This window comes from Mycteria americana, chromosome 6 (assembly GCF_035582795.1).
Source record: "Mycteria americana isolate JAX WOST 10 ecotype Jacksonville Zoo and Gardens chromosome 6, USCA_MyAme_1.0, whole genome shotgun sequence".
In the NCBI taxonomy this organism is placed as follows: Eukaryota; Metazoa; Chordata; class Aves; order Ciconiiformes; family Ciconiidae; genus Mycteria; species Mycteria americana.
In genome coordinates, this window is record NC_134370.1 from 21,484,750 (window position 1) to 21,510,286 (window position 25,537).

The 25,537-nt window shown below is 42.3% G+C and overlaps 1 protein-coding gene across 1 annotated transcript in view; it reads right to left on the reverse strand.

Annotated features, from left to right (window-relative positions):
• Window positions 1–7,074, reverse strand: part of WDFY4 (WDFY family member 4) — a 151,574-nt gene extending 144,500 nt beyond the window's left edge. The window contains exons 1-2 of the mRNA XM_075504926.1: window positions 7,004–7,074; window positions 1,355–1,628 (exon numbers count right to left, since the gene is read on the reverse strand). Coding sequence (XP_075361041.1) covers window positions 1,355–1,615 — 261 coding nt within the window. The 5' untranslated portion in view covers window positions 1,616–1,628; window positions 7,004–7,074. The remainder of the gene's footprint in view (window positions 1–1,354; window positions 1,629–7,003) is intronic.
• Window positions 7,075–25,537: the final 18,463 nt, after the last annotated feature.

Sequence of the window (25,537 nt, forward strand, 5' to 3'; positions counted from 1 at the left end):
CTGGTGTCAGTTAACAGCACTGAAGCAGGTCACCCATTGGTGTCAGTGTGATGCAAAGTCCTGCTCTGCACCAAGACTTACAAGCTTCACAAGTTCATGCTCCATCCAGCTGAGTGAAATGTTTATGACTATCTGGAAGTTATTCCTCTTTCATTGTCATGGACACCAAAGATTTAATAGCCCTGAGCACAGTGATTTCCCTGCACATGCAGTTCAAAATGTTCCTCTCACTACAGAGTATCACTTTTTATGTCCCACAGTGCTTCCATATAAACAGAGTGCCCATGTCATTAAATTTTTTTTCTCACCTACCCACTAACTTTTTAGAAAACCAGCTCAGCTAGGTAGGGAACAGATGGATCTGAGTTTGGTCACTCAAGAACACTGAAAGCTCACAAGTACAGATGGCTGAAATATGCCATCATTAAAATATGGTTTCACCAAAAAGAAGCTTTAATTTTCTTTCTGAAAGACTTACATAGTGAGAGAGTGTAAAAACACAGATTCTATACCCATAAATACCCAAGGTAATTCAAGAGAAAAACAATTCTTCTGTACTACAACATGGCCGCAGTACATTTAAAGATACGCCAGGTTTTCTGCTCCTTTCAGTATTAAGCTCTGCCATTCTGTCGCTGTATGGTCCACTCAAACAGTTCCTTGTATGTTTCACACTCTAGCAAACAAACCCAACCCATAAGGCTCCCATTCGTTACAGAGCTCTTCCAGTTTCACCTTTCAATATGGCCATCTCAGAAATTGTTGGCTGATGGAAGCTCTAGGGCACAGGGTAGGGCAGCCTGCTAACTAAAATGTTGTAGTTCTCAGCTGTGTCTCTCACCCACAGTATGACCTTCCTCTCCTCATGCCACAGTTTCCCCATCTATAACACAATTCCTCTGTCAAGTGCTAAAATTAGACATCAGCACTGTCATTAGCCCAAAAATTCCATCTTAAGACTGTACCCCTGCATTTCCCCTAGCTGGCTGCATGCCACAACCACATTTTCCCAGACTGAAACTGTGCTCATCCCCCCACTAAGTAATAAAATAGATGAGGCAGACATGAAGCAACCTCTTCACAGGGTACTCACTCTGAAACATGCCTGTCTCATCAACATATCCCTTGACTCCAAGAATAGAATTTAGCCATTCATGAAAGTAAAGCAGTGCTCCCCCATATACTTTTCTCATGCTAACATAGCAGGTTCATTAGATCAAAGGAGGACAAGAAACAGTTTCCCCAGGCTCCCAATGGATTAAAAGTAATTATCACCTAGACAAAGGGATCATGCTCCCAGAAACTCAAATTTACATCCTTGGCATCTGCACCAAAGGCAACAAGGAGAACAAACCTTTAAGAAGAGGGGAAGAAACTCCAGCAGCCTTCTCTGTTGCTCCTCTGGGATGAGAAATGGAGCCACCTGCTCATACTCTACAAACTGTCTGCCTAGAGTCTCCCACTGGAGAGTATGGCTCTGGGGTGGCTTGTCCTTGCTGTGTGCAGGCTGTCCTGGCACTTCTGCTTTGTCTCCATCATCAGGGCTTTGCTCTTGCTGTCCTGCTTTGCCAGGTGAATCCTCCAGCTGCCACGTGAGTTCAGCTGCTTTGTCCATGCTGAAATGAGACCTGAAGTTAAAGATAGCGTGTTATTTACTGTTAGCATCATCACTTACCATGAAACTGTCCCATGAAACTAGACACTGACAGTCTTAATTATTGGAGTTGGAGAATTTAGAAGCATAGAAATACTGACAGCCACTGACTCTTTTCCAATTCTGATGGCAAAGCGCTCCGCTCCTGGACAAGAGCATTACCACCTTGCAATCTCATGAACAAGCTTTCTCCCATGAGACATGTGTGCATGTGCTACACAACTCATCTGGGCTTGACAGGACAAACTGGTAAATCATGCAGGAAATCTGGATTCCAGCCCCAGCTTTGCCACTGAGCCAGATCCTCTCCCTATACTTCAGTCACCCCAATTGTAAAAGAAGTCATAACTATTACCATCATCAGATCTGCAACAGAAGAGCACTACCGAAAAGCCACGTTATACATTTCATTGAGTATGGATGCTAAACTAAGCTGTACATCTCTGATGCATGCCTCACCTAGAGTAGGATTGAAGCACTGGCTGGAATAGGAGCTGTGTGGAAAAGCCAAGAATTCCTCACATGGGTGGCCTGTGGGGTGTGCAAACAGGCAGCAACATTCAGCTCTTCTATCCTGTGGATGTACAGCTCTGTACAAGAGGTAGGTATTTTCACTACAAGATCACCTGTTTTGCTGATCCTGTAAACTGAAATGGATATGCCTCAATGAAGGACCAAGGTGATTCTAGCAGCCTCGTTTCCATCAAATTGAACCTACAATGGGTCCATCTTGCACTATAGGTAGAGGAATCCTTCTGGTACCCTCATCTCAACCCCAAGTCCTCTCATCTACTTTCCAGCCCTGTTTTCATCCATAGTCTTCTGGGAGGTCACTGACACAGCCTTGCATCCACAGCAACTCTAATCCTTGCCATAGCCTTCTGTGAACTCACCCTGCTACCCACAGCCTATGTAATCACAACGCTTACACCAATGGAAATCAGGCTCCTCCACTTTCTATCAACATCAGCCATATGCTTATTGGTGTCTAGGACATTGTCCGACTACTCAAAATATGACGCACAAATTATCATAGTGTGGGCAGGCAGCTGGGGAGTTGTCACCAAGATTAACGTATCTCATCGCTTTACTTATCAAGTATATTGTCTTTTAAGAGCCTAGAAGAATCTTTAACACATCATGACACTCCCTCAAAGAAAAACACCAATGTACCTCCATTTCTAGGAAATAGGTTCCTTCTCTACAGTGTCTCTGATTGCCATTCTAGCTTGTCAATAAAAATGCCAAAAAGCAAGTGTAACTAAAAAACTGAGTCAGATCTCCTGCGCTACCAATACATACACCCCTTAAAATAAGTTTTAAAAAAGACTATTATGAGCCTGGTTTAGAAATTATGAGCCAACACTAATACTATATTTGGGATTCTCTTCCTTCGCCATCCATCAGCTGTGCAGCTTGCTTACTGCTTGCATCCTGCCCACTCCAAGCCAGATGAACCAGTTTCACTTCCACACTCATGCAGTATCTCCACACTGCACAGATGAAGAGGGTGACATTATCTTGTCACTGTGCACCCCACCACCTGCAGCAAGCTGATGGTCCCAGCAGACACGCTTGGATGCAAATACTGATCCTTCACACTACAGCAGAGGGTAACTTATTCTGCCACAGCCCATACTCTGTCCTTCTCTAGAAGACGGAGGGCTACGAAATTTTGATCAGTCTCCAGGGATGTCAATCTGGAACTTCCTACCTCAACAACATTTTGTGTTTCACTGCTGTTGTTTTCCTCAATTCTCTGTGTTAAGACAACATAGCCCTGTGAGCAGAAAAAGTGTGATGACTGTCTGCACAGAGTAAACAGGAAGACTCTGTTCCTCATGACTGCGTGGGAGTTGTTACATTTGTCATATGTTATACTTAATCCTGGTATGGGATTTCAGCCCACTTGAGTCACCATGAAGCTGTACAGTGTGTTGAGAAAGCCTGGGTACTGTTACAGGGGCTTCAGTGAGCATAGTTCAGAGTTACTTTTTCAATGAGGCTGCTCTCACATCCCAAATGGCACCATTCTCTTCCTAAGGGAAATCTCTCACCTTGGAAGCTATTCTGCTAAGGCTAACTCAATGCTAAGTAACAAGTAACTCACTCCCAGTGCCTGCATTCACCTTGGTCATTTGTATAGAGAAGCCCAAAATCCTTTACAGAGGCATTTTACAGGTAGTGAAACTGAGGCATGGAGAGGTGAAATTAAGTGCTTACGCTGGCCTCAGAAGGTCAGTGACTGACCAATCAACAGCACTGCCTGAACTGCACTGCACTGAATGGCACTGCAAATGTGTTTACCAGTTTTCTTCCTTTCTATTCATAATTTACTTAGCAGGCCTTTCTTGCTGGTGGCACAGCTAAGGCAAGCAGGGCTGGTCACTCAAAAAATTCTCACTGTATGAATCTATGTGGTGAAAGAATTCTTCCTTTCTCCACAGAAACTATTAAAACCAAATATGCACACACAACTTCATTAATAAAGACCTAATTGTAACACACTATGTAAGACATTTGAGTGTACATGGAAATCTTTAATCTCCAAAAGTCCATGAAAGCACAATGAGGACTACAATTTGCCTCCTTATTTACTCCAACTGTCCAGATGACAAGAGGCATATTAGACTAAATATCAGACCCTTAGTATTAGTCTCTTTTCTCCATTTGCTCCATCTGCTTTAAATATTCCATCTCCTCATAGCCTTTTCTTGTGTCTACAATTTCATTTGGACTTCTAAATCCTTTGCGTTTTCTGTTCCTCTTGGAGAATAATTATTCTTCTAGACCAATCACAATATCACAGGGTCCAACATTCAAGTATCTTTGGTATTAAGGATAGCCTAGGTATTTTGAAAAGGTCTTATATGTTGGCTGTCTTCTACATCCCACCATTTGCCCTGATCCTCACTGTAAATTAACGGCTTATTTCAGTTTTGATAAGTTATAAATATCACAATGATACAAGAAGTGAAGTCTAAATAATAAAGATTTCAAGAGACATGAAAGTGAAAATACAACAAATAAACCTGATGCTATCATTCAGAAAGTAGTGTCAGGTAACAGAGAGGAAGTGGAACTTGTTCATGTATTTTCCCTTTTGTTCTAAATGAAGCTTGTGTGAAATCACACTGCAATGCGGCTACGCCTTTTCAGACTGATAAGACAAAAGGGAAGAAAGGCTTGACCAAAGTTGGCAGAAGGACAGGCAAGAACGCTGATACTAAAAGCTTACTGACTGAACAAGCATGATTTTTTAAATGACATTTTAATTATATTTACCTGGAATTAACTCTCCCAGCAGTCCAAAGAATGATCCCATACAGCTACAATATCCCAATTTGCACCAAGATCAAGAAGTTTACTTATACATTTAAAATCATTTCTTATCACAGAAGGGTCCCATGTCAAGATGGTTGACCAAATACAATCATGTCTCATACCAAATTTCAGAGTTTGATCCACTTTTTATGGTATCTGCAAAAAATGTCAGATATTTGAGTGTACATGGAAATCTTTAATCTCCAAAAGTACATGAAAGCAAAATGAGGACTACAATTTGCCTCTTTAATTACTCCAACTGTCCAGACAACAGAGGCATATTAGACTAAATATCAGACTCCTAGTACTAGGACTACCTGCTTTAAATATTCCTTCTCCTAATAGCCTTTTCTTGACTATTAAAACCTAGGATTCTGGTGACTATCAGAAACACACGGCTCACAGCACCCCAAAAATCCACTGTGTGATACCTCTTTATACCCTCTTCCTTTCCTTGGCAGCCAAGATAAATCTGTTCATTAAACAGTTATGCCAGTCAATCATTTTAAATGCTAAAAACAGGGATTCCACTACCTCCCCAGGAAAGTTTTCTGATGCCATAACAGACCCAAGCAGTAGAAGGCATCGCTTGTTTCTTTTATGAACCATCTTATCTCACAAATACTAGTTCTCTCCCAATTCAATCACAAACTCCCTCTTTGTGGCTCACACCACTCTGTGCTCACAGGAAGTGACAGTACCTCACAATGAACGCTGTGCCAGATGCTGTCCATCTACTACTCTCTTACATCCGTCCCTCCTAATCACCTTGGTTCTTCCTCCCTGACCTTCCTCTGCCTTTCTTAAATTATCTACACCTATCAGTTCTATGTCTAGTGATCATACTTGACATATTTCATGAGGCAAACCTAAAAATATCACCAAAAAGATGTACACTTTGATGTCACTCTATTTCTCTTCTCCAATGCGAGGACTGCAATGAATTAAAACAAGTTGCAAAATTCAATATCCTACCCATCCTTGCCAGGTCCATTTAACTGTAAATTCTACGGGGAAGGTATTTAAGTTCTGGCATAGCGCTTTATACAGTAGGAGCCTAACCTGGCTGGTGCCTTGAAATACAAATAGTTGACAAAATACAAACAACAGAGAGGTTTTAAAACACTTGTCAGCTTAGAGAAGGTTGAATACTGTTCAAAGAACAAGTCCCATTTCAGTAGGACACGGCCACTACTTTTTCAGCAATGTAAATATCATTTCAGCTTGTTTCAAGAAGGTGTGACACTATTACTACCAAAGGAGTTGCATTCATTTACACTAGGACTTCATTTGTCCAAGCATATTTTTACTTTTTGAGTACATCTAAGTTAGACAAGGCATTTCTGCAGTACAACCTCACAAATCATTAATTCAGTTTCAAATACTTAACTGCCTTTCTCTTTATTTTTGTTTGAAGAGCATCTCCATCCCATCCAAAAGTAGCTATGAAACTGACTTAGGCTCTCCCTCATGTACCCGCTCTTCATTTTTTCTGTTTTAAAAAGTAGCTTCTAAATATCTAATTGGGAACATTTTCTTCTCTTACTTGCATATACCCCTACTGCAGCCAAGAGAGAAGCACAGATATTGGGTATACTTGCTGCTGAGATGTGGTCCTCCTGGAACTGAAGGAATGCCCCCATCTCAAGAGCAAACAGAATGCTTCTGATCAGTCACTGACAATATAGTTGTAACAAACTCACAGGAACAAGACCAGGGCAATTTTGATCATCTCACAACAGCAGCTCATTAGACAAGGACATGCCGTTAAAACAAATCTAACAAGTCTCCACTAGCAGCAGCAGCAGATATACCCCTTACATCTGCAATCCTATTATCATCCCTAGATTAAATGATAAAAGCAAACTGCTGATCCTTTTTCCTCCTTGTACTGCAATTTAGGGTGAAACATTTGCTGTTTGAAAATGATCCTACCACAACAAACCAGTTGCAGATAATACTGCAGTTTCCTTCAACAGTTAACAGTCTGTTCCTTTTGCTTTCACAGCAAATCTCTTGACATACCTGGGCTCCTAGATTTGGCAGCTCCTGTTGCAGTCAATAACCACATCCAGAGAAATGAGCGTGACTGCTTCTGTCCTACAAGGCATCTTGGTGTATGCAGCAGCTCCCACTCTGCTCTTTAAACTTTCCACTGTGAATCACCTGATTAGCTGCTGCACTTATTTCCTGAGGAAAGCAGAAGTGAACAGCAAATGAACCACATGCTCAGGACGCGCCAAGCTCCCAAAGCAACTTAAAACAATTCAGCTTACACAAAAACCTGGCAGGCATTGCATGCTTCTCCCTGGGTCAAGAGTAACCAAGTATTTTCCCCCATACCATATTCACAAAGACAAGGGGTGGGGGTGTTTCATTTTGTTTTTAAATTTAAGGTTTACCAAACTACTACAGGAATACCGCACCACAAAGCTCATGCTCTCTGTGCAACCTGTGCCCAAAGGACAGGCAACAGTTGGAGTCCTTCCTCAAATGCAGTACCCTTAAAATAAATACATTTGAATGCTGAGATGAATGCTAAGTCCGTGACCTCTCTACTAAAATGGGCAAGGCAGCTACTCAGATCAAGAGACAAACAAGCACTATAAGCTCACTGAAAACATAAAGCAGCCTAGAGTAACTACAGGGTTGGGGAAAGACTACTTCCTAGTTGTCTAGTTGCTTTTTTGTTCTCCCTAATAACACATCTGAAAGGCTTTATAATTGGTTTTTAAGGGGAGATGGAGTTTAAACATTTTTACACAGGAAATTCAAGTGTTTCTTGAACTGCTTCTCCCCTAGAATTTTATGGTGACCTTGAGAATCAGTGGGATCATAGCCTTACAGTGACTGAAACCTGAGGGGATTTTACCCTAGGTGGCTATAGCCATCTGTTTTCTGTTAACATCTACTTCACTCAAATGCCTGAAAAATTATTCAGGAGGAAAACTAACTTTCTCTTCCAGCTAAGCTAGGGCAGCATCCAGACTGGAGACTCCTGATGTTTCTGAAGGTAGAAGCAGCAAGTCTTGAAGGGACTGATTTCGCTGTTCAATAGGGTTAAGTAATAAGACAGGACGGTGATTGCCTATACACCGCAGGGACCTCTCTCAATGCAGCACTGTTTCTGGCATAGAACAGTCCCAGAGGATTGTTCTCATCCCTTACCATGGAAATGTATTTACTGAAAGATCAACAATAGAGGCAGCAGCAAAATCATGGGTTTAGTTCATCCCTTTACAGATTATACTAGGAACTAAACAGCTCTGTAGCTTTGCTGCAAACAGAAATATACCTTAGATCCCGAGGAAAATACTCTACTCCAATCTGTACAGACAGCAGCCTTAAGTTGACCGGGTTTTGGAAAGCATTAGCTAAACTAAGTATAATCTACAGGGTGTTTTCCAGGCAGATGCAAGGTCACACTCTGAGCTACCCACGGCCAGGGCAGCTCCAGTGAATGTCAGATTCGGCCACTTTAGCGAGCCCCACTGAGACGTGCACAGGTCTGGCTGAGCGCAGTGCTGCACCGACATGGCTGCGAGGCCTCTGGGCAGCTCTGAACACAGGCCGAGCAAGCTCACACAGCCTGCGAAAGGCTGTGCCAACACATCCACTACTTTTCTGCCTTAGGCCATTCACATATTAGCCGATAGTTTCCCAGTTGCAATCTAGCCAAAACCACAGTGGTGAGATGAATGGCAGAAGCACAGAGACACAGAAGAGAATATTAATACTAACCCAGAGAGAACATCTTTGTTTTCCCTTTCCTAACTCAGAAACAAGCCTAAAAGTGCTCCATTTCTGCCCTTTTAGTGTCAGTTTAAAACCACAAAACAGAAGGTCATTTGCAGCAGCCCCTCCATGCTGTTTGATCAGAGGTTTATTTCCAAGGAGCCTTCCCTATCCAGTGGTGCCCCTCTCACTAGATGCCATCAGGACTCAAGCAGCCACACAGTCATTAGTAGATTTCTAATCTGCACAGCAGAGGAAGCACCATTTCTCTTTTTCATTCTGCACTAACTGCCGATTGGGCTGAAAGTCCAGAGTTTCAACATGCCCTCCCGCTTAATCTCTGCTTCACTGGAGCAAAACAGCTGTAACCAAATTATCTGCAGTAAAAATAACTCAAGGGGTAAAGACAAGCTAACAGCTAATGTAGTAGGAGGCAGTGCCACAACGCCCTTTGTCAGTTTGGGCTGTTTATATTAACAGCCCCTTGCATTGTGCCTCCACCTACAAAAACGGAGAGAAAAATCCTTCCTTTCTTCGTCCTTTTTCCCCCAATCTCACAGGAAAAAAAAAGGCATGTCTCCCACATGCTTGCATTTGTATCTATGTGCAGGGCACCTAGTTCAAGGAACCCTCATCTTGGTTTAAGGTTTCGAGAAAGGGCACTACAACCTCCTGGACCCAGGAGCTAGCTCTACCAACACTGGCTGGAGACTGCCATCTGATAGGGGCAGCACTCTTTAAGTAGATCATGCACAGCCCAGTGGAGCTGAGATGAGATGTCCTGCCTGAGCCAGACATACAGAGGGCTTCCTAAGGCAAGGATCTGGAGATAACTTCAGGGTCCACCTGTCTCACAGCATCAAATAATGCCCCTTGTTCATTCTTATTAAACTTCTCTCTTTGCCACTCTAACCTCCACACACAAGTAGAAAAACCCTGTTTCATGCCTTTACAGTAATGATACCACCCACACCAAGGTATCTTTGTGGTCCAGAATGGCAAGAAGCACAGCACTTCTGCAGCTTGAGGCTGGAGGTCAGCTACTGCAGGTTTCTCCTGAAACCCAACTTGCACTACATTTCAGTTGCATTAGATTCACCGAATGCGCTGACTGGTTACACCAAGAGCAAACACATCCTCTGGCAATTGCTGTGCTGTTGCCATTGCCCAAGGGGCTGATAGTTCAGCTCAACTGCAAACACAAATGGGATGGAGCTTTGCCGAAAAGTCTGTATTTCTCCCTTCAGCAAGTTTCTCTCCTTGTAGACATAAGAAATAAAAGGCAGCTGATTTTGCTGAGACAATACATTTTTTCTGCTCCACATTCATAACCGTCAATCTAGAAAAAAAGCCAGTTAAACGCATGTCCCTTTCAACATTGCCAAGTGTCCAAAAGTTGAGCTAGCTGCAGGTTTTATTCCACTCTTTGTCTTTCCTGCTAAAATCCAGCTATCTTTTCTTTTTTCTTGATAAAAAGAATGTTGATTAGAAAATGTTCATCAAATAATTTTTCATTTCTTTAACATCATAAAAGGAAGTAGCACTGTTTCATTTTCCTCCCCTCTTTTCAATGGCAGAACAGAAGCTGAAACAGAGACCGCAGAGAAAGGCAAGACAAAAATTTAAACCATCTGCTTAACTATTGTTTTCACTCATTGTTTTCCACAGTAAACTTTGAAGTCTGCAATGAAGGAGGCATTCAGCTCCTTCAGCAAATCTTCCCAAAGAAGCGAAAGCAGTAGGCCATGAAGCAAAAAGACGCAGGACTGTGAGCTTGAGCTGCTCAGCTCCTCTCCCTCTGCCACACACACGAGGGGAGGCCTGAGGCGGCAGGGAAGACCACCCCACCTCTGTGGCCAGGATTTCCGTGGAGGGCAGAGCCCTGGGGAGGCAGGAGGTAAAAGCCAGTTTCTGCCAGTGCCATCAGGCAGCCCCGAACTGGGCCAGGACTCTCTAGAGGCGGCCTTCCTGCCCAGGCCTGCCGCCCTCAAGCAGCACCACCACAAGGAAAGCATCCCCCAAGCAGCACCACCACCTCTGAGGAAAACAAGGCAGCACGTACGGATGCATGGCCACACTATGCAGATCATAAGGTAACTTGCATATTTGTACACCTGCACAGATAACTAAACTTCAGCTTTAAATTAAATGGAGGTCATGCTGATGAAGCCATGAGACTGGTAGCTGGTAAAGACGTAAAGCCTATCTGTGAGGCAACGTTTCTCTGCCTGCTGCCTGCCAGCACCCCTTAGATGTAAGCACTCCTAGTCTTAGTCTGGATCCGGAGGTCTAGTTACACCACTGACTGCTCTGGCACCATGACTGATTGGCTATAAAAAGACAGGGCAGTTTGCAGTGCTGGTGCTGGAGTCAAGCTCCTAACTTGTCTCAGGAAAGAGATCCATTTCCTTCCCCTGGCGTTTCCACCTGAGCAAGGCCAGGCACTCTGCGACCCATCCTCTGTGCCCCTCGGCATCCAGCCTGCACCTTGGCGGTGGTAAGATTTGATCAGTAGTAGCAGCGTTACATGATAAGGATAATTTGTCACATGAAATTCTGCTACTTCAAAACGTTTCATTGGAAATTGGAACAAATTCCCTCCGTCAACAAAAATCTGTAAATGAAAATGGGATTTTTTTTTGATGCTTTTGTTGTTTAAACAGGAACAAACCACAGTATATCCAATAGTATATCCAATATCCAACATCCAATAGCCAATATATCTTAGAGGTCAGACTGGTGCAGTAGTTTTCAGCCTTTTCCAATCTGTGCAATCAAGTAGTTTCCTATGAACCCTTACACAGCAAGTGTAATTCTGCTGCTTGACAGCCTCCTGCTTTGCTCATCTTTTATGGCTCCTTTAAAAGTAGTCAGTGGGGTAGGGTGTGTGGGGGGGGGAAATCACTGGACTATATAATCACAGAAACACCCTAAATAATTTTAAACTACATTTTTTTAAAATTCTGTTCTTAACCAAATGCCACCAAAATTATTCCAGAGTTAGTAAAAAAATACCAACTTTTAAAAACACAAGAAAAAATAAGCCACATTTAAAAATTGGTTGTAACAAAAGTGAAAACATTCTTGTTTGAAAGTGTCAGAACCAAACATCTTGATCAAATGAACAGAATATTTCTTTTTTCCCAGAAGAAAAGAAGTATCAAGCATGAAAGTTCCTCTGGGAAGCTGCTATTTTGATTAAATTCCACCTACTGACTAGAAAAATGTTGTGCAGGAAAATTTTTAAGGAAGCTTGACTGAACACATGATCTCCACACTAGAAGGCACGTTAGTCTAATGAGATTGAGGAAGTCGAAATGCTAATGCAAAATATAATGGCATACCATTTCTGCCCCCTCTTGTACCTCAGATTAACTTTCTACTATGGGATACACAGGAATTCATTGTTTTCATGATCAACTCAAAAGTTGTCAAATGAAAGGATCATTATACAGAAGGTCCACAGGAAGATTTTTACAAATGTTTACAAAACAGAAAGGTAGACTATAACACATAGCACTTACCAGAAAATACCACTCTCAGAGACAGCCTCAGACAAAAGCACAAGATATAATTACATAAACATATACTGACCAAGAGCTATTTTCTTGGAAGATTTACGCTTCTCACTCTCTGCAGAAGCAGCACCAAAACCTCTGCAGACAACATCACTTTCTTAAGTCTCAGAAACTGGTCCTAGTTCCTGTTTAACACCCCTCTTTGCTCTCTGCAAGGATGTTGTGTAGCTTGCACAGCCTGCAGCAACTCTCATCGTCATCTTAGAGGAAATACGGAGCCTGAAGTTCAGGCTAAACAAATTAAGCAAAATCCTTGCAACATGAGAGCAGACATGAGAGTATGAGAGCAGACATTTTTCTATCTCTGATGTGTCCCCTACTAACTACTATTATTTTTCCTTTTGCAGCTCCCAAGTCTATTTATAAACTCCTGCTCCTGTGACCTTGCTCTCCTATAAGCTGCACTCCCAGAGAGACTGCATGTATCCAGGGAGGCTGCTTTCCCACAGTGATAACTACTCAGGTACCTTCAAACAGATAATAAGCATGCTTAACGAGCTATCACACCCTACTCATGGATGAGCCTGGCTTTTCTACAAATATTCTTCTAGCTCTCTGAACTACACTCATGTATCTTCCCCTCTCTTTAATTCCTTATTTACAGAACTAATACTCCAATTGCATTTGGTTGCTAGCTTTTGCCATGTCATACAAAATTCTGGACAGAAGGAATGGGGACAAACTGGTGAAAGCAGTAGTTTTGCTACCTGGTATGCTCTGGTTTAAAAAACAATTCTTGAAGCTGAGTAGCTTCCCTGGACACTGTGGTTTCCTTTTTTCCTAGGAAAGGACTGCTTTTAGGGTGTTCAGATAACCTTGTTCTAGGCTGGTGAATAGTAAGAAAAATCTAGCCAGATTCTACATTAGTGTTTTCTTTTGTGCTAGGAACTTGACCTATAAGGATACACAAAATTGATGCTGCTGCTCAGCAGAGAGGTAATATTAGACTTGAAATTAAACCCTAGTGCTAAACACATAGAAATACTTTGTTAAAGAAGCAAAGTAGAGCAACAAGAAACTAGTCACCGCTGTGTGATCATTTGCGAGCTCAGTGTATTCAGCAGAACTTGAAAGCACAGCTTTCAAATTTGAAGCAGAGACTGCTACCACATGGAGTAAAGGAGGAACTGGTAAAAGAATGCAGTAGTTACCTTGCAGAGAGGTTCACCACAAGAGGGAATTGCAACAGGCTCCTCAGCAGCTATGTGTCAGATAGGAGTCCCTTTTGTTGTAATACCTTTCCAGGGCTGGAGAGCAGTGGCTTAGAGCTGACAAACTGGCAAATTCCTTCTGCAAGGTTGCGTGTTAGGCACAAGATCTCTAGGGCTGTCGCTGCCTGGAAGAATTGCCGTTCTGTAAGCAGGGAAATGTGAATGGCAGGCTTCACGTGGAGGTCTAAGAAGGCTTATTCTGTAGTAAGAGCTGTTAAGCTGTCTAAAAAACAGACACCGGTCATGAGGTGAAACTTAAATAATTGTTTTGTACCTCAATGCATTGGTCATTACACAATGCTTAGAGGAATGTGCAGATGCCTCTAACTTGAAGGAAGCAGAAGTCTACCTTGTAAAATTCTGGGACCAACATACATTCAGAATGTAATCTGCAAGGTTTGTCCCCTTCATGCCAACTATGTAGCAACAAACTAATACCAGAACCTGTGTTCAGACCATTGGCAGAGTTACCAGTGAAAAAAAATGGCCAAAGTCAGTCCCATGGCTTGTGTTTTATTCTGCACAACTGGAGGAATAGCTCAGAGATGGGATCCATCTTAAAAGCCGTCCTAGATGCACAGATAACAAGTGTATGACTAAATACTTATTGTAGACATGCCAGGCTCTAGTGGTATTTTTATTTCTATTTAAGTTCTTATGCTTTTTTCTTTCCATTAAACTTTTATTTTCTTTTTTCTTTTTTTTCTCAAATGAGATGGGAATAAAGATGAAAAATTAAAACAGCCTGCCTTTGCCCAATACAGGCATTCCTGCCAGAAATATTCAGAGCTCTTCCTTTCCCACGCACCTATTTTGTCCATACAGACCATAAATACGAAACTGTATCTTACAGCCTTTTAGCCTCTGCCCCAGCTCCAGACATTACCTGGTTTGTGGGTCTCAGCGGAAACATGGGCAGTCTTCATTCTGAGCGTCTTTTTGTGTTGGCACCTTCCTCTCCGAGCGTCACCAGGTGGCAGTACGAGAGAAGGGCTTTCAAGGTCCGCTGTTACACGAGGCAGCAGAAGTCCTATATAGCTGCAGGTACACAGTTCATTTTCTTGTTGTAATTGCAGCTTCCATTTCTTTTCCTCAGTCCATCTTAAATAATGAGACAGGAGAGTATCACAGCACAAAATATAATGACTTACTTTCCTGTCTATTTACTTTCAGCCATTTGGGCATTTATAGGATTACATTTTCATACTTCCACCAACCTCTGGAATAGGCGGATTTCAGTTGGACACCCAGCAGAGAAGCCACTTGGAAAACAGTGGTCTACTTTGACCCTCTCACTCTAGGGGCACAGCTTATAAAGGTGTCAGCATGTAGCAGAGCAGATAAAAGATTGCGAATGAAGAATGAACCTTTGGGGAGAACCAAATTACTTGTAAATTGGGTCAGCTTCGGCAAAGGAAAAAAAATAAGGGATATTTAATAAAGAGGGTTTTTTCAATACTTTCAAAATTAAACTAGTTGATGTTTTGTTTTGAAAAGGCATTTTTCATTTAAACATGGAATAAAAATATTAGTAAGGCTAAATAAATCACAACATAAAACAGAATATCCTGAGACAAATGTCATTTGTGGGGAGTTAATAATTTTTAGAAGGTTATTTGGTTGTTTTTAAACAAAAAAATCCTATTCATACAACTTTAATGAATAGTTCAGTTCTGTCTCTGTAACTCCAGTAATATAGAGCTTTTCAGTACATGTTTTTTTCCCAAGCTGTAAATTCCCTACAGGAACACAAGCTTACAAACTGTCTTGCTAAGGATTTAGAACCATGGGGTTTTTTTGGTGCTACAAATTTCTGATTTTCAAATGAAGCATCTCTATGCAGAGTCATTACATTGCAGCTGCTATGAGTGGACGACCTCCACAGGAGATCATATCTGAGAAGACATTTGTATAAGTACACATTTGGATAGTCCAAATAAATTTGCTCCACATATTAATACTGGGGCAGGGAAAGGGAAGAAGTATTTGTCATCTTCCAGGAAACAGGTATCCTTGTAAACAAGCTGCTGCTGACCAAAATTAAGACCACTTTTATTAGGATTATATCTGCTCTAAACTGAATGCTGATTTTAAAAGACTATGCTCCCTATATTTTTTTTCCCCTCATGGAAATACTGACATCATTATTTAAAAAAAACCAAAAAATGCTTTTCACATTTTTCTGTTACACATTTTGATCCAAAAATATTTACAGGAAGAAACTTTCAGGTCACATTTTTGCTTAATAAGTAGTATTACTTATATTAAACCCATTTTATTGGGCATTTTTCTTCCATACATCTTGAAAAGTTTATCAGAGAGGTCAGTATAACAATCTCCATTTTGCAGGCTGGAAACAGTGACATTAAGAATTGAAGTGACATACCCAGGGCCACGTTGCCAGCCAGCAGCAGAGCCACAGATATTACCTGGGCCTCCAAAACCCAAGTCCAGAAGTCATTAATAGTTACAACTCTATTTTAATTTCATTATTTTCTCCCCCTCTGCTTAAAATTATTTGAAACAGAAGAAAAATGGGTCAGTGTTAAAATAATAGCACATTTGAAATTTTTAGCTCCCTTCATTTTTCACCTAGCCTCCAGTTTTCACCCTAGTTTCATTTGGAATCAGATCTGCCTAAATGACTATATTTTTCCCTGAGACAGCAGGAGGAGATATGTTCCTGAGGATGCCAGCCTCAGTCCCCAGTGTCTAAAATATGCATGCACTGCTCTTTGGTTTCTGCCACTAAAAGAAAAAAAAAAATCCATTCTGCAGAGATAGCATTTAAGTTTTAAATAATGCATTTCTGTATCTCCTCTCTGAATCAAGGACCTCATTTCTTCTAGGCCCATAGATGACAGATAGGATAAGTGATTGCCCAGGTTACCGCATTTTAATGCAGCTGATTCTTGGGGTTCTGCAGCTCCTGACTAAAGGATATATTGCTGTCATTGTTCTCAAAGGTGCAGGGAAGGTCTGGAGGTGTAGAGGAACAGATGAACAAGAGAAAAATCAGTAATCTCTCCAGGCTTTCACATCCCACCTGTCCCAGGAATGTCAGAGAAACTCAAACAGACAAATTTTCTTGGGAGATCTGAGTGAGAGCAGACTGATGTTAAGATACAAGTGGAGGCATAACTGTGTAGATAATACAATTAGAATCAGATACCTGGGCCGGACAGCACAGTTAACTGGGACTTGGTCATGTAGCTTCCTTTGAAGTTTGAGGCTCTATGCTTTGCTTATATAGTGCAAAATCCAAACAACATGAACTACTCCAATAAATTCTGATCCAGCAGGTCAGTTAAACATGTATTTTGATGTGAAGCATGTGAGTAGTCTCTCATGGTTTAACTTAAGCCTTTAAATGCTTTTCTGTATTGGAATCAGGAAATTAAGTTCAGGGAATATCAGAATTCATTTCATAGAGAATTTCTGAGAAGAATCATCCATTTGAAAGAGACAATGATGAAGGGAAGACCTTCAGCTGCTATTTCCCTGATTTGACAGGTTTGATTGCAGTAGCAGCTCTGTTAGACCTGTGATGATCTGAAGGTGGTAGTGAGGCAAGGGTTGGAGAGAAAAGTAGCATTTTGTTAGACCACCAGATATAGCAGCAGAAAACAGGCTTTCTGACAGACTCACAAAAATGTTGGACAGAAGGGACCTCTGGAGGTTATTTAGGCCAGCCTTCTGTTTGGAGCAGAGCTGGCACTAAAACCAGACTAATCTAGCCATCTTGAAAACCTCTGAAGACTGAGATCTCTCCTGCTCTGCACCAGTGCTGCACCACCTGCCTGGTGAAAAAGTTTTTCCTAGGCTCCAATCTGAGTTTCTAAGCTGAAACTTGGGAGCATTGCTTTTCAATTTAGCATCTGCCACTACCAAGAAGTGTTTGGTTTCATAGTCTTTGAAACTGTCCTTTAAGTAGTTGTGGGTTGCTATCGGATCCCCCATTAACCTCTTTGCCAGATTAAGCAAGTCTATCTCCCTCAACCCTTTCTTGTAGGCGATATGCCCGAGTCCTCAACCATCTGAGTAGCCCTTACTCAGATGTGAAACAGATTTCAAGCCAAGTATAATTAGTGAACAATTTATTTGTATTTACCTTAATTATGTTACTCAGTATTTTATCTGGCTATGAGACACAAGTTGCAGTGTCATTGCCACTCTATTTCTGATTGGAAAATGTCTACTAGATCTTGTATGGAGCAGAAACAAATAATTCAAAGTCTCTGATCTGCCCTGGGATATGTCTAGTGGATATTGCAAAGGTAAAAAGATTTCTGTCTGCCTCATTAATAAAGCTATCATCTAGGCACAAATTTGGCCTGGTTGTCCATACAACTAGTATCCATTCTATATGTAATTTATCTCCCTACCCTGCGAAAGGCAAATTTGATGCAATACTTGGAGCCACCCTGTCTCAGTAACCCTATGTTTGCCTTCATTACTGAAGAAAACTTTGCTTGCAGACATGTTCAGGAATACTGCAATAGCAAGAGAATTTCTGGTTTTAAGAGGGCATATAATCTCCATTCCTGGCATTGCCCTTGGTGTAGTAAGGATGATACATACCACAGAGACTAGTACAGAACAGAAAATGTACAAAATTAAATAAGAACTAGTAACATGCTTTGTGTCACTGTTTATAAAGCTTAGAGAAGTCTAGAATCTTTGGATTTATAAGAGATTTGTGTTTTTTAAGAAAGTTTTTACATTCATAATCTAAGTCTTGCCTGCCTCCAATGTATGAAGGTGCATCACAAAACAAAGTTGGAAATCTTTATCAGATCATTCGGAATTGTCTAGCCTTTCTTTTGTCACCTCTTCAATTGCACTGCCTAATAACTTACTGGAAGTCAGAAATTTCTGTTAAAGATTTTGCTTCTCATTAGTATAGTGTACACCGTCGGCATGGTCAGAGACCACTGTTTATAGCAAAATCAGAAAGGGCACATCAACATCTTTGATGTTTGTCAAGTATAAACAAAAAAAGGGAAAGAAAATACCAAGTCAGGCTTTCTTTATCTACTATGAAGAATAACATACAATTCTCAAAGTGCTTTTGCAGATCACTTAAATAAAATACCTATTCTTCCTACTCACAGGGCACTCTTCTGAATAAAGTCAAATGATTTTCAGGTATTTGCTACAGTAGTAGGAGAGGTCTCGCAGGGATATAGGTACACTTTGTGCATGTTCATCACTGCAGAGGAGAAAAAAATTAAAGTAATCTTTGGCTGCCAGTAGTATCTGCTTGGTAAGTTTCTTGCCCCACTGAAGTCTATGACAGCTGTGTTACAGCCTTCTCTCGAGCTGTAGCTGCTCTCTAGAGATTCACTTTTATATCCTGAAATGAAAGATGAATTACTCCTGACCTATTTGTGGAACGTGACTAGATGGGAAGGAACAGTGACTGTAAAGGAATGATAAAGATACCCAGAAATTGCCTAGTTTCACTCTGCAAAATGTTCAAAATTATTCTTGTTTACAGTCTCCACCTTACCCCTCATTCCTGATGTAATTCCTTAATGTAAATACCTGAGATCATAGTTCTGTCCTCTCTTAATAGTCTTGATGCCTTTGGCATATTCACTGCCTCCTCCAGGAAGCATTACCCTTGGGAAGTCCAAGATGCCATTAGGCTTATGCATTTTCTTAATTTTCAGCCAAACCTAAAGAAATTGCTCCATTTCTTATCTCTTGGCCTTAGATAATCCCTGAACTAAAGTTTTTCCTGAACTATTAATTTTTCTCGAAAATACCTTTGAACTTCCAGTTGTTTCCAGAGCTGCTCTAGAACATCTGCACAGCCTTCTCCATCCTGCATCATCAGCTTACCTGGTACTAGGGAGGCCATCTCAAAAGGAGAACAGGGGAATTCTCTCTTCATGGTCCAAGTATTTCTTGCTGTATCTCCTAAGACTGCCAATAAAACTGCTGGTTACTGGCAGCTGAAAGACCAGTGGCCCTTTTCACCTGGAAAACCAGATGGCATCATCATCAAGAGGTTTGAACTAGTGATCACTTAGCCTGGAAGCAAGGGTTATATCAAACTGAAATTTCTTCTGGTCATTAGATATTTGAAAAGTTGTTGATTTATGCTCAGTCTTCTTCAGCAGAATTCCCGCAGTTCCTGTATACATAATTATTCTAGCTTGCCTTGCAGAGGCAATGCTGCTGCAGTTATTGATCTCAAAATGCACACCATGGTCCTTCTTGTTTCTTTGGACCCTTTTTCATCAACTCCATTTTATACCATATGAGAACAGATTGTAACCAAAGTTGCAATCTAAATAAACTGAATCTGGATTTCAATGGTGCCAAAGTCCAGGGTGATTAGATCTTGGGCTTTGATCCAGATGCATCTTGCTGATGAGTAAAGAAAATATATCAATCAGCTAGTTACAACAAGTCCTTGGCCTGCATATGAAAGCAGAAGATGAGGAGGAGGAAAAAAGGATATGCCATGTAATAATTGGTAGGTGACAGCATGCTGTGTGTGCAGCCTGGGGAAAGAGATCCATTCAGTCCCCCCACACAGATTCAGAAACTTCACTGGCCCACGCACTCTTCCGTCTCAAGCACCCGACATGTTTCATAGCCTCCAGCCATCAGCCTTGGCGCCAACAGATGAATCATATCTTCTGTGAGTGTCCCTACTGCAGTAACTTATTTATCATCCTCTGCATTTAGATAGCACTTGCCAATCCCAGGTCTCAAAACACTGCATGGAGGTGGATGGGACCTGGGATTGAATATCCTACTTGTAGCTGTGGGAAATCCGTTGGAATTAAGGCTGGAGGCCATGCCTCCCCACTATCCTTAAATTTTCTAATCCCTAGGCCACATCACCTTCCTTCATTATGTGTGCTTAGCAATCAATGGCAAACACTTGTGATATACAGAAGAGTTTTTCCACGTTCTAAACAGGCAGCATATAATTAATTAGTACATTTATTTTTAGATTCACATAAGAGACAGATAGTAGCACTTCCGTAATACTTGGTTAGCCAGCTGATTTCTATTTTCTAGCCTTGTAGATGCTTAGCACTCTATGATAGAATGCTGTTCTGGATTTGGACAAGCAGAGAGACATAACCATGAGAGCAGTAGTTTCCAAAAACTGGTACACACCCTGACATTGGTATCTCAAGCCGTCAAGAATACCCCTCTTACCTCAGATCAGTCAGTCATAAAAGTCTTATTGCCTACAGCCCAGCAGCTTCTTAAGTCTCTCTAAGAAGCCTGCTAAATTGGGCCACCTTTAGCCTAGCTCTGGAATAGGATGACCAGCAACGGCCATTTGCTCCCTAAGGGAAAGGGAGGGACAGCACAGCAGGATAGAGCATAGTCCCTACAGTATCTGACTGAGGTAAGGAGGAAAGACTTAGAAACAACGGTCAGGTTCAATGAGGAGTCCAGATCAAACACATTCATGATGATGAAGCAGGTCTAGGGCCAAGCCGAGAAAACCACCCACAGCTCAATGATCTGGACGAAGGGATCGAGTGCACTCTCAGTAAGTTTGCAGACGACACCAAGTTGTGTGGGAGTGTTGATCTGCTGGAGGGTAGGCAGGCTCTGCAGAGGGACCTGGACAGGCTGGATCGATGGGCTGGGGTGAATTGTATGAGGTTTAACAAGGCCAAGTGCAAGGTCCTGCACTTGGGCCACAGCAACCCCATGCAACGCTACAGGCTTGGGGAAGAGTGGCTGGAAAGCTGCCTGGCAGGGAAGGACCTGGGGGTGTTGGTTGACAGCCGCCTGAATATGAGCCAGCAGTGTGCCCAGGCGGCCAAGAAGGCCAATGGCATCCTGGCCTGTATCAAAAATAGCGTGGCCAGCAGGACTAGGGAAGTGATTGTGCCCCTGTACTGGGCACTGGTGAGGCCGCACCTCGAATACTGTGTTCAGTTTTGGGCCCCCCACTACAAGAGGGATATTGAGGTACTGGAGCGCGTACAGAGAAGGGCAACGAAGCTGGTGAAGGGTCTGGAGCACAAGTCTTATGAGGAGCGGCTGAGGGAGCTGGGACTGTTTAGCCTGGAGAAGCGGAGGCTGAGGGGAGACCTCATCGCTCTCTTCAACTACCTGAAAGGAGGTTGTAGAGAGGTGGGGGTCGGTCTCTTCTCCCAGGTAACAAGTGATAGGACAAGAGGAAATGGCCTCAAGTTGCGCCAGGGGAGGTTTAGACTGGATATTAGGAAATTTTTCTTCACCGAGAGGGTTATCAAGCATTGGAACAGACTGCCCAGGGAAGTGGTTGAGTCGCCATCCCTGGAGGTATTTAAAGGACGTTTGGATGAGGTGCTTAGAGACATGGTGTAGTGGTGGTTTTTGGCAGTGTTAGGTTTATGGTTGGACTCGATGATCTTAAAGGTCTTTTCCAACCTATATGATTCTGTGATTCTGTGATTCATAGTCATAATTAGGTTGGATGAAAGTTACTAGTATCAGACACAATCCAGCAATTCCTAGGTAGATCCACAGCAACAAGGCAGGTACAAGGTCAAGGTGAGAAAACAGTCCATAGATCACAGTCCAAACCTATACAGAAGTATAGCTGAGCTAAAAAACAATATTCCTACAAGATAGCTCAGGCTAGAAATAAAGCCCCAAGCCTGGGCTTAAATGGAGCTCCTGGGCCTACAGGCAGAGGGTGTGGGTGGTGGCCAGGTGAGGCTGGTCAGGGCTGTTAAGTCTAGTAATGCACTTCAGGGCCACAGCATCAGTTTCTGTAGTCTTTGTAGAGTGTGCTTAGGTGCAAGAACAACTTTGCTGCTTGCTGTGACTCCACTGCAACTGCTTTTGCATCTCTATGCAAGATTTTTTTCTGGTATCATAACCCTAGGCTTCAGTAATAAGGACAGAGATGAGTCATGTTCTGAAGCAGCAGGCGGGCATTACTCTGAATTGCTGGTGCAAGGACCTAGTCTGAAGCTCAGCAACTTCATGTACTCTCAAGCTGGGGAGCCTGCCCAGATACCTTTTCTGGCATTTCTGTCTAAATTTTCTAAGCAGGATATTTTCAAACTCCCCTCAAGGATACCTTTGCTAGGTGAGAGGGGAGAACTGGTGTCACAGAACTGTATCTCTATATACCACCCCTGTACTTACCAGCTTTTATTTAGCAATGAAATATGGGGCTAATATATCCCTGGTGGGGCTGGGCTAAACCAGTATCCCTTTTTTCTACGATGTGACTGCATATTCAGGGAGAGACCTGATGCAAATACAGTGAAAGTAAAACTTTCACAGATTATTCCTTCATTCTTCACATCTTTCCAATCCTTTCCTTTAAGTAAAATTACTGCACTGAAATAATTGTCCCTAGATGAACTGCCAGATGAACTTCAGTATACTTAAATTATGTACTCTTCAGATTGCAATTACTGTCCTTCACAAGCAATTAAAGTTGTCAATGCCATTGCCATTTGGAAGCAGCATCTGAGTTAGACAAAACTTGATGTAGCTAAATCAGCCATTACTCAATCTTTTTTCTCTCCTGCATCACCTGAGCTCTGAGCTCTGTCACCTTTTACGTAGGGGCTTTTTATATAGAAGGGTATATGTTCAAAAAGCTTCTTGCCAGCTATGTGTGTTAAAGGGGCAGCTGGCAGTGGTGTGGGACAGATGCAGGTGAAGAGTTGACTTGGACTACAGATAAAGTGCATTCCCAGCCCTGCTCCATGGGCAGGGCCCCTGTGGGATGTGTTTCTGTGGGGTCGGTACAGCTGAGGAACACACACCCTGAGAAACTAGCTGTGGGATGGAAAGGGGCTGTGAAACTCGCAGGTGAATTACAGGAAATACAAACCATTGAGATATGTTGTCCTAATTATCCTGCTCAGTCTAAGTAGTTCAGTACACAAGCTTCAGGGATTAAACGTTCCCCTAGGGTCTGGTTCCTCCTAGACACTTGCTAGGCTACCTTTCTGTTGGACCTATTCTCAGTGTTTCTTTCAGGAAGTACTTCTTTAAATTGTCAGAGCAAAGCACTGCAGCCAGCATGGAACCACTTACTGGAGGCGACTGTTTTTTTCTTTCTCAGCTGACGTTTTTTTATAGCTTTTTTTTTGTCCTCTGACAGTTAGTTTATTTGCCCTAAAGAGTACATCTGGGAAATTCAGGTCTGAAATTATTGTTTTTAAGCTGGGGAGAAAAAATAGGAACTTTCCAACTTTAAAAAAATTATTTAAATGATGCTTCTCTTTTGAAAATTGCTTTAAGAAGGGCTGAAAATGTTTAAGTCAAAGCAAAACGTTTCAAACAGGATCAAATTGAATATTTCTGTTTACACTGAGCACTTTTTTATTTAACCAAAAAACCTTCAAAGTTAGCATTTAGTGTTGAACTTGGCTGTTATTTGTTTGAATGTTTTCATTTTACCCATGAACATGATAATTATTTATATAGGTCCCTATATAATGTATTTCCCCAGAGGGGAAATAAAGCTTTCATGGGAAGTGACTTAGCAGGATGAAGTGTCCCATGTTTCCCATGAGGTTAAAAGTTCAGTTAACTTTATCTCTTGTCATGTTTTACTGTACACACCTTTTGGCTTCCTGCTGAAACTGCAAAATGATGTTTATAAACAGCACCAAAGCAGACAAGAAATGCTAAAAATATGGAGAGAGAAAGAATTCTGTTAAATGGTTGATAGGAATCACTTTTTGATTGAGGGACTGAGGTTGGGCAGAAAAGCAGAAGCATAACTTCCCTCTGCTGATGCTCTTGCTGGTTATCCACAGTATCAGGATGCTAGCTAAGCTTGTTGGCCAAGGGATCACCAGTTAGCTACTCTTCACTGTGCTGAAGCCCAGCTAATACAGATGATTAGTGGGGAGATAACTGCAGGAGCCTGTGTATTCAGAACAGAGACAACAGTTCAGATCCCACTTCTAGCCTCATTTACAAGTGAGTAAATCTGAGATGGCCTCCATGAATTCAAAGATTTACAATCACTTCTAAGCAGCTGATTCCACAAGCAGCTAAAGGTCCAAAACATCTCAGCCATTGCTACAGCCTGCACATAGATAAGTGCAGCCTCTGTAAAGGGCCAGAGAACCTCTTCCACTATTGGAGATATGACTTGATGGCCAGTATTCAGTATCCAAGATACGATGGATCTTCTTGGCAGAGGAGGAAGCTGCCAATCTCAGATGCTTTTTGTCAATGCAACTCAGCAATACAAACCTGCAGGGTGATACTGCAGGGCATGCACCTTGCTAGGGAAATATTTACCTCCTTTTCTACACTGCAGAAGGACCTGCTAGGCAGATGGGGATGGTGAGGAAGGAGTTTGTGCTAAGAGCAGCCCAGGGGCAGGATGTGTCAATTACTCAGATTCAGTTTTCATCCAAGTATCTGTTTATAGTTTATGGATACTATTTAATAGTATCTAACTATTTAATCAAATGTTTGTCCTTTCCTCCCCCCCCCCCGTTACTGACTGCAGACTTTGCCTCCCCCCCAGAGAGGGGTGAGGGAGAGCTTGGCAAGGAGTACAAATAAAAATGATGGGTGCTAAAACGGAGTGATGGCATTTCCCTGTGCCCATCCCGCCAGGCTGTCAGTGCAGGCAAGAGAGATTTTTCTTCCTTGCAGAGAGAGAGCAGTGGGTCGTTTCTCTCTCAACTCCCCGGCTCGCACCGGAATACCTCCCCGGGAGGGATGCAGTGCTCAGCAGGCAGCCCAGCACGCCGCTGCCCTCTGGACCAGCGCACTTGGTATTTCTTCTAAGGCACAGCCTTATCAGATGCGCAAGCGTGTGCTTTGTGCCCTTTTTCCCCCTGGCTCGGGCTTGGAGAGATTCAGCTCCTGATCTGCTCCTTGTCGAGTCAAAGCGTCTGTTGGGCGCGATCGGAGGAAGATGCAGAGGGGGAGTGCGGGATCAGCGCTGCTCCCTGAAAGAGGCATAGTAATAACGCCGATGCATGGCCAATTAGCAGAAGGAGCCAGGTCCAGCCCTCGTGTCTGCGTGCTAGTGATTTATCGACAGTAATTACCGAGGCTCTTAATGCCTA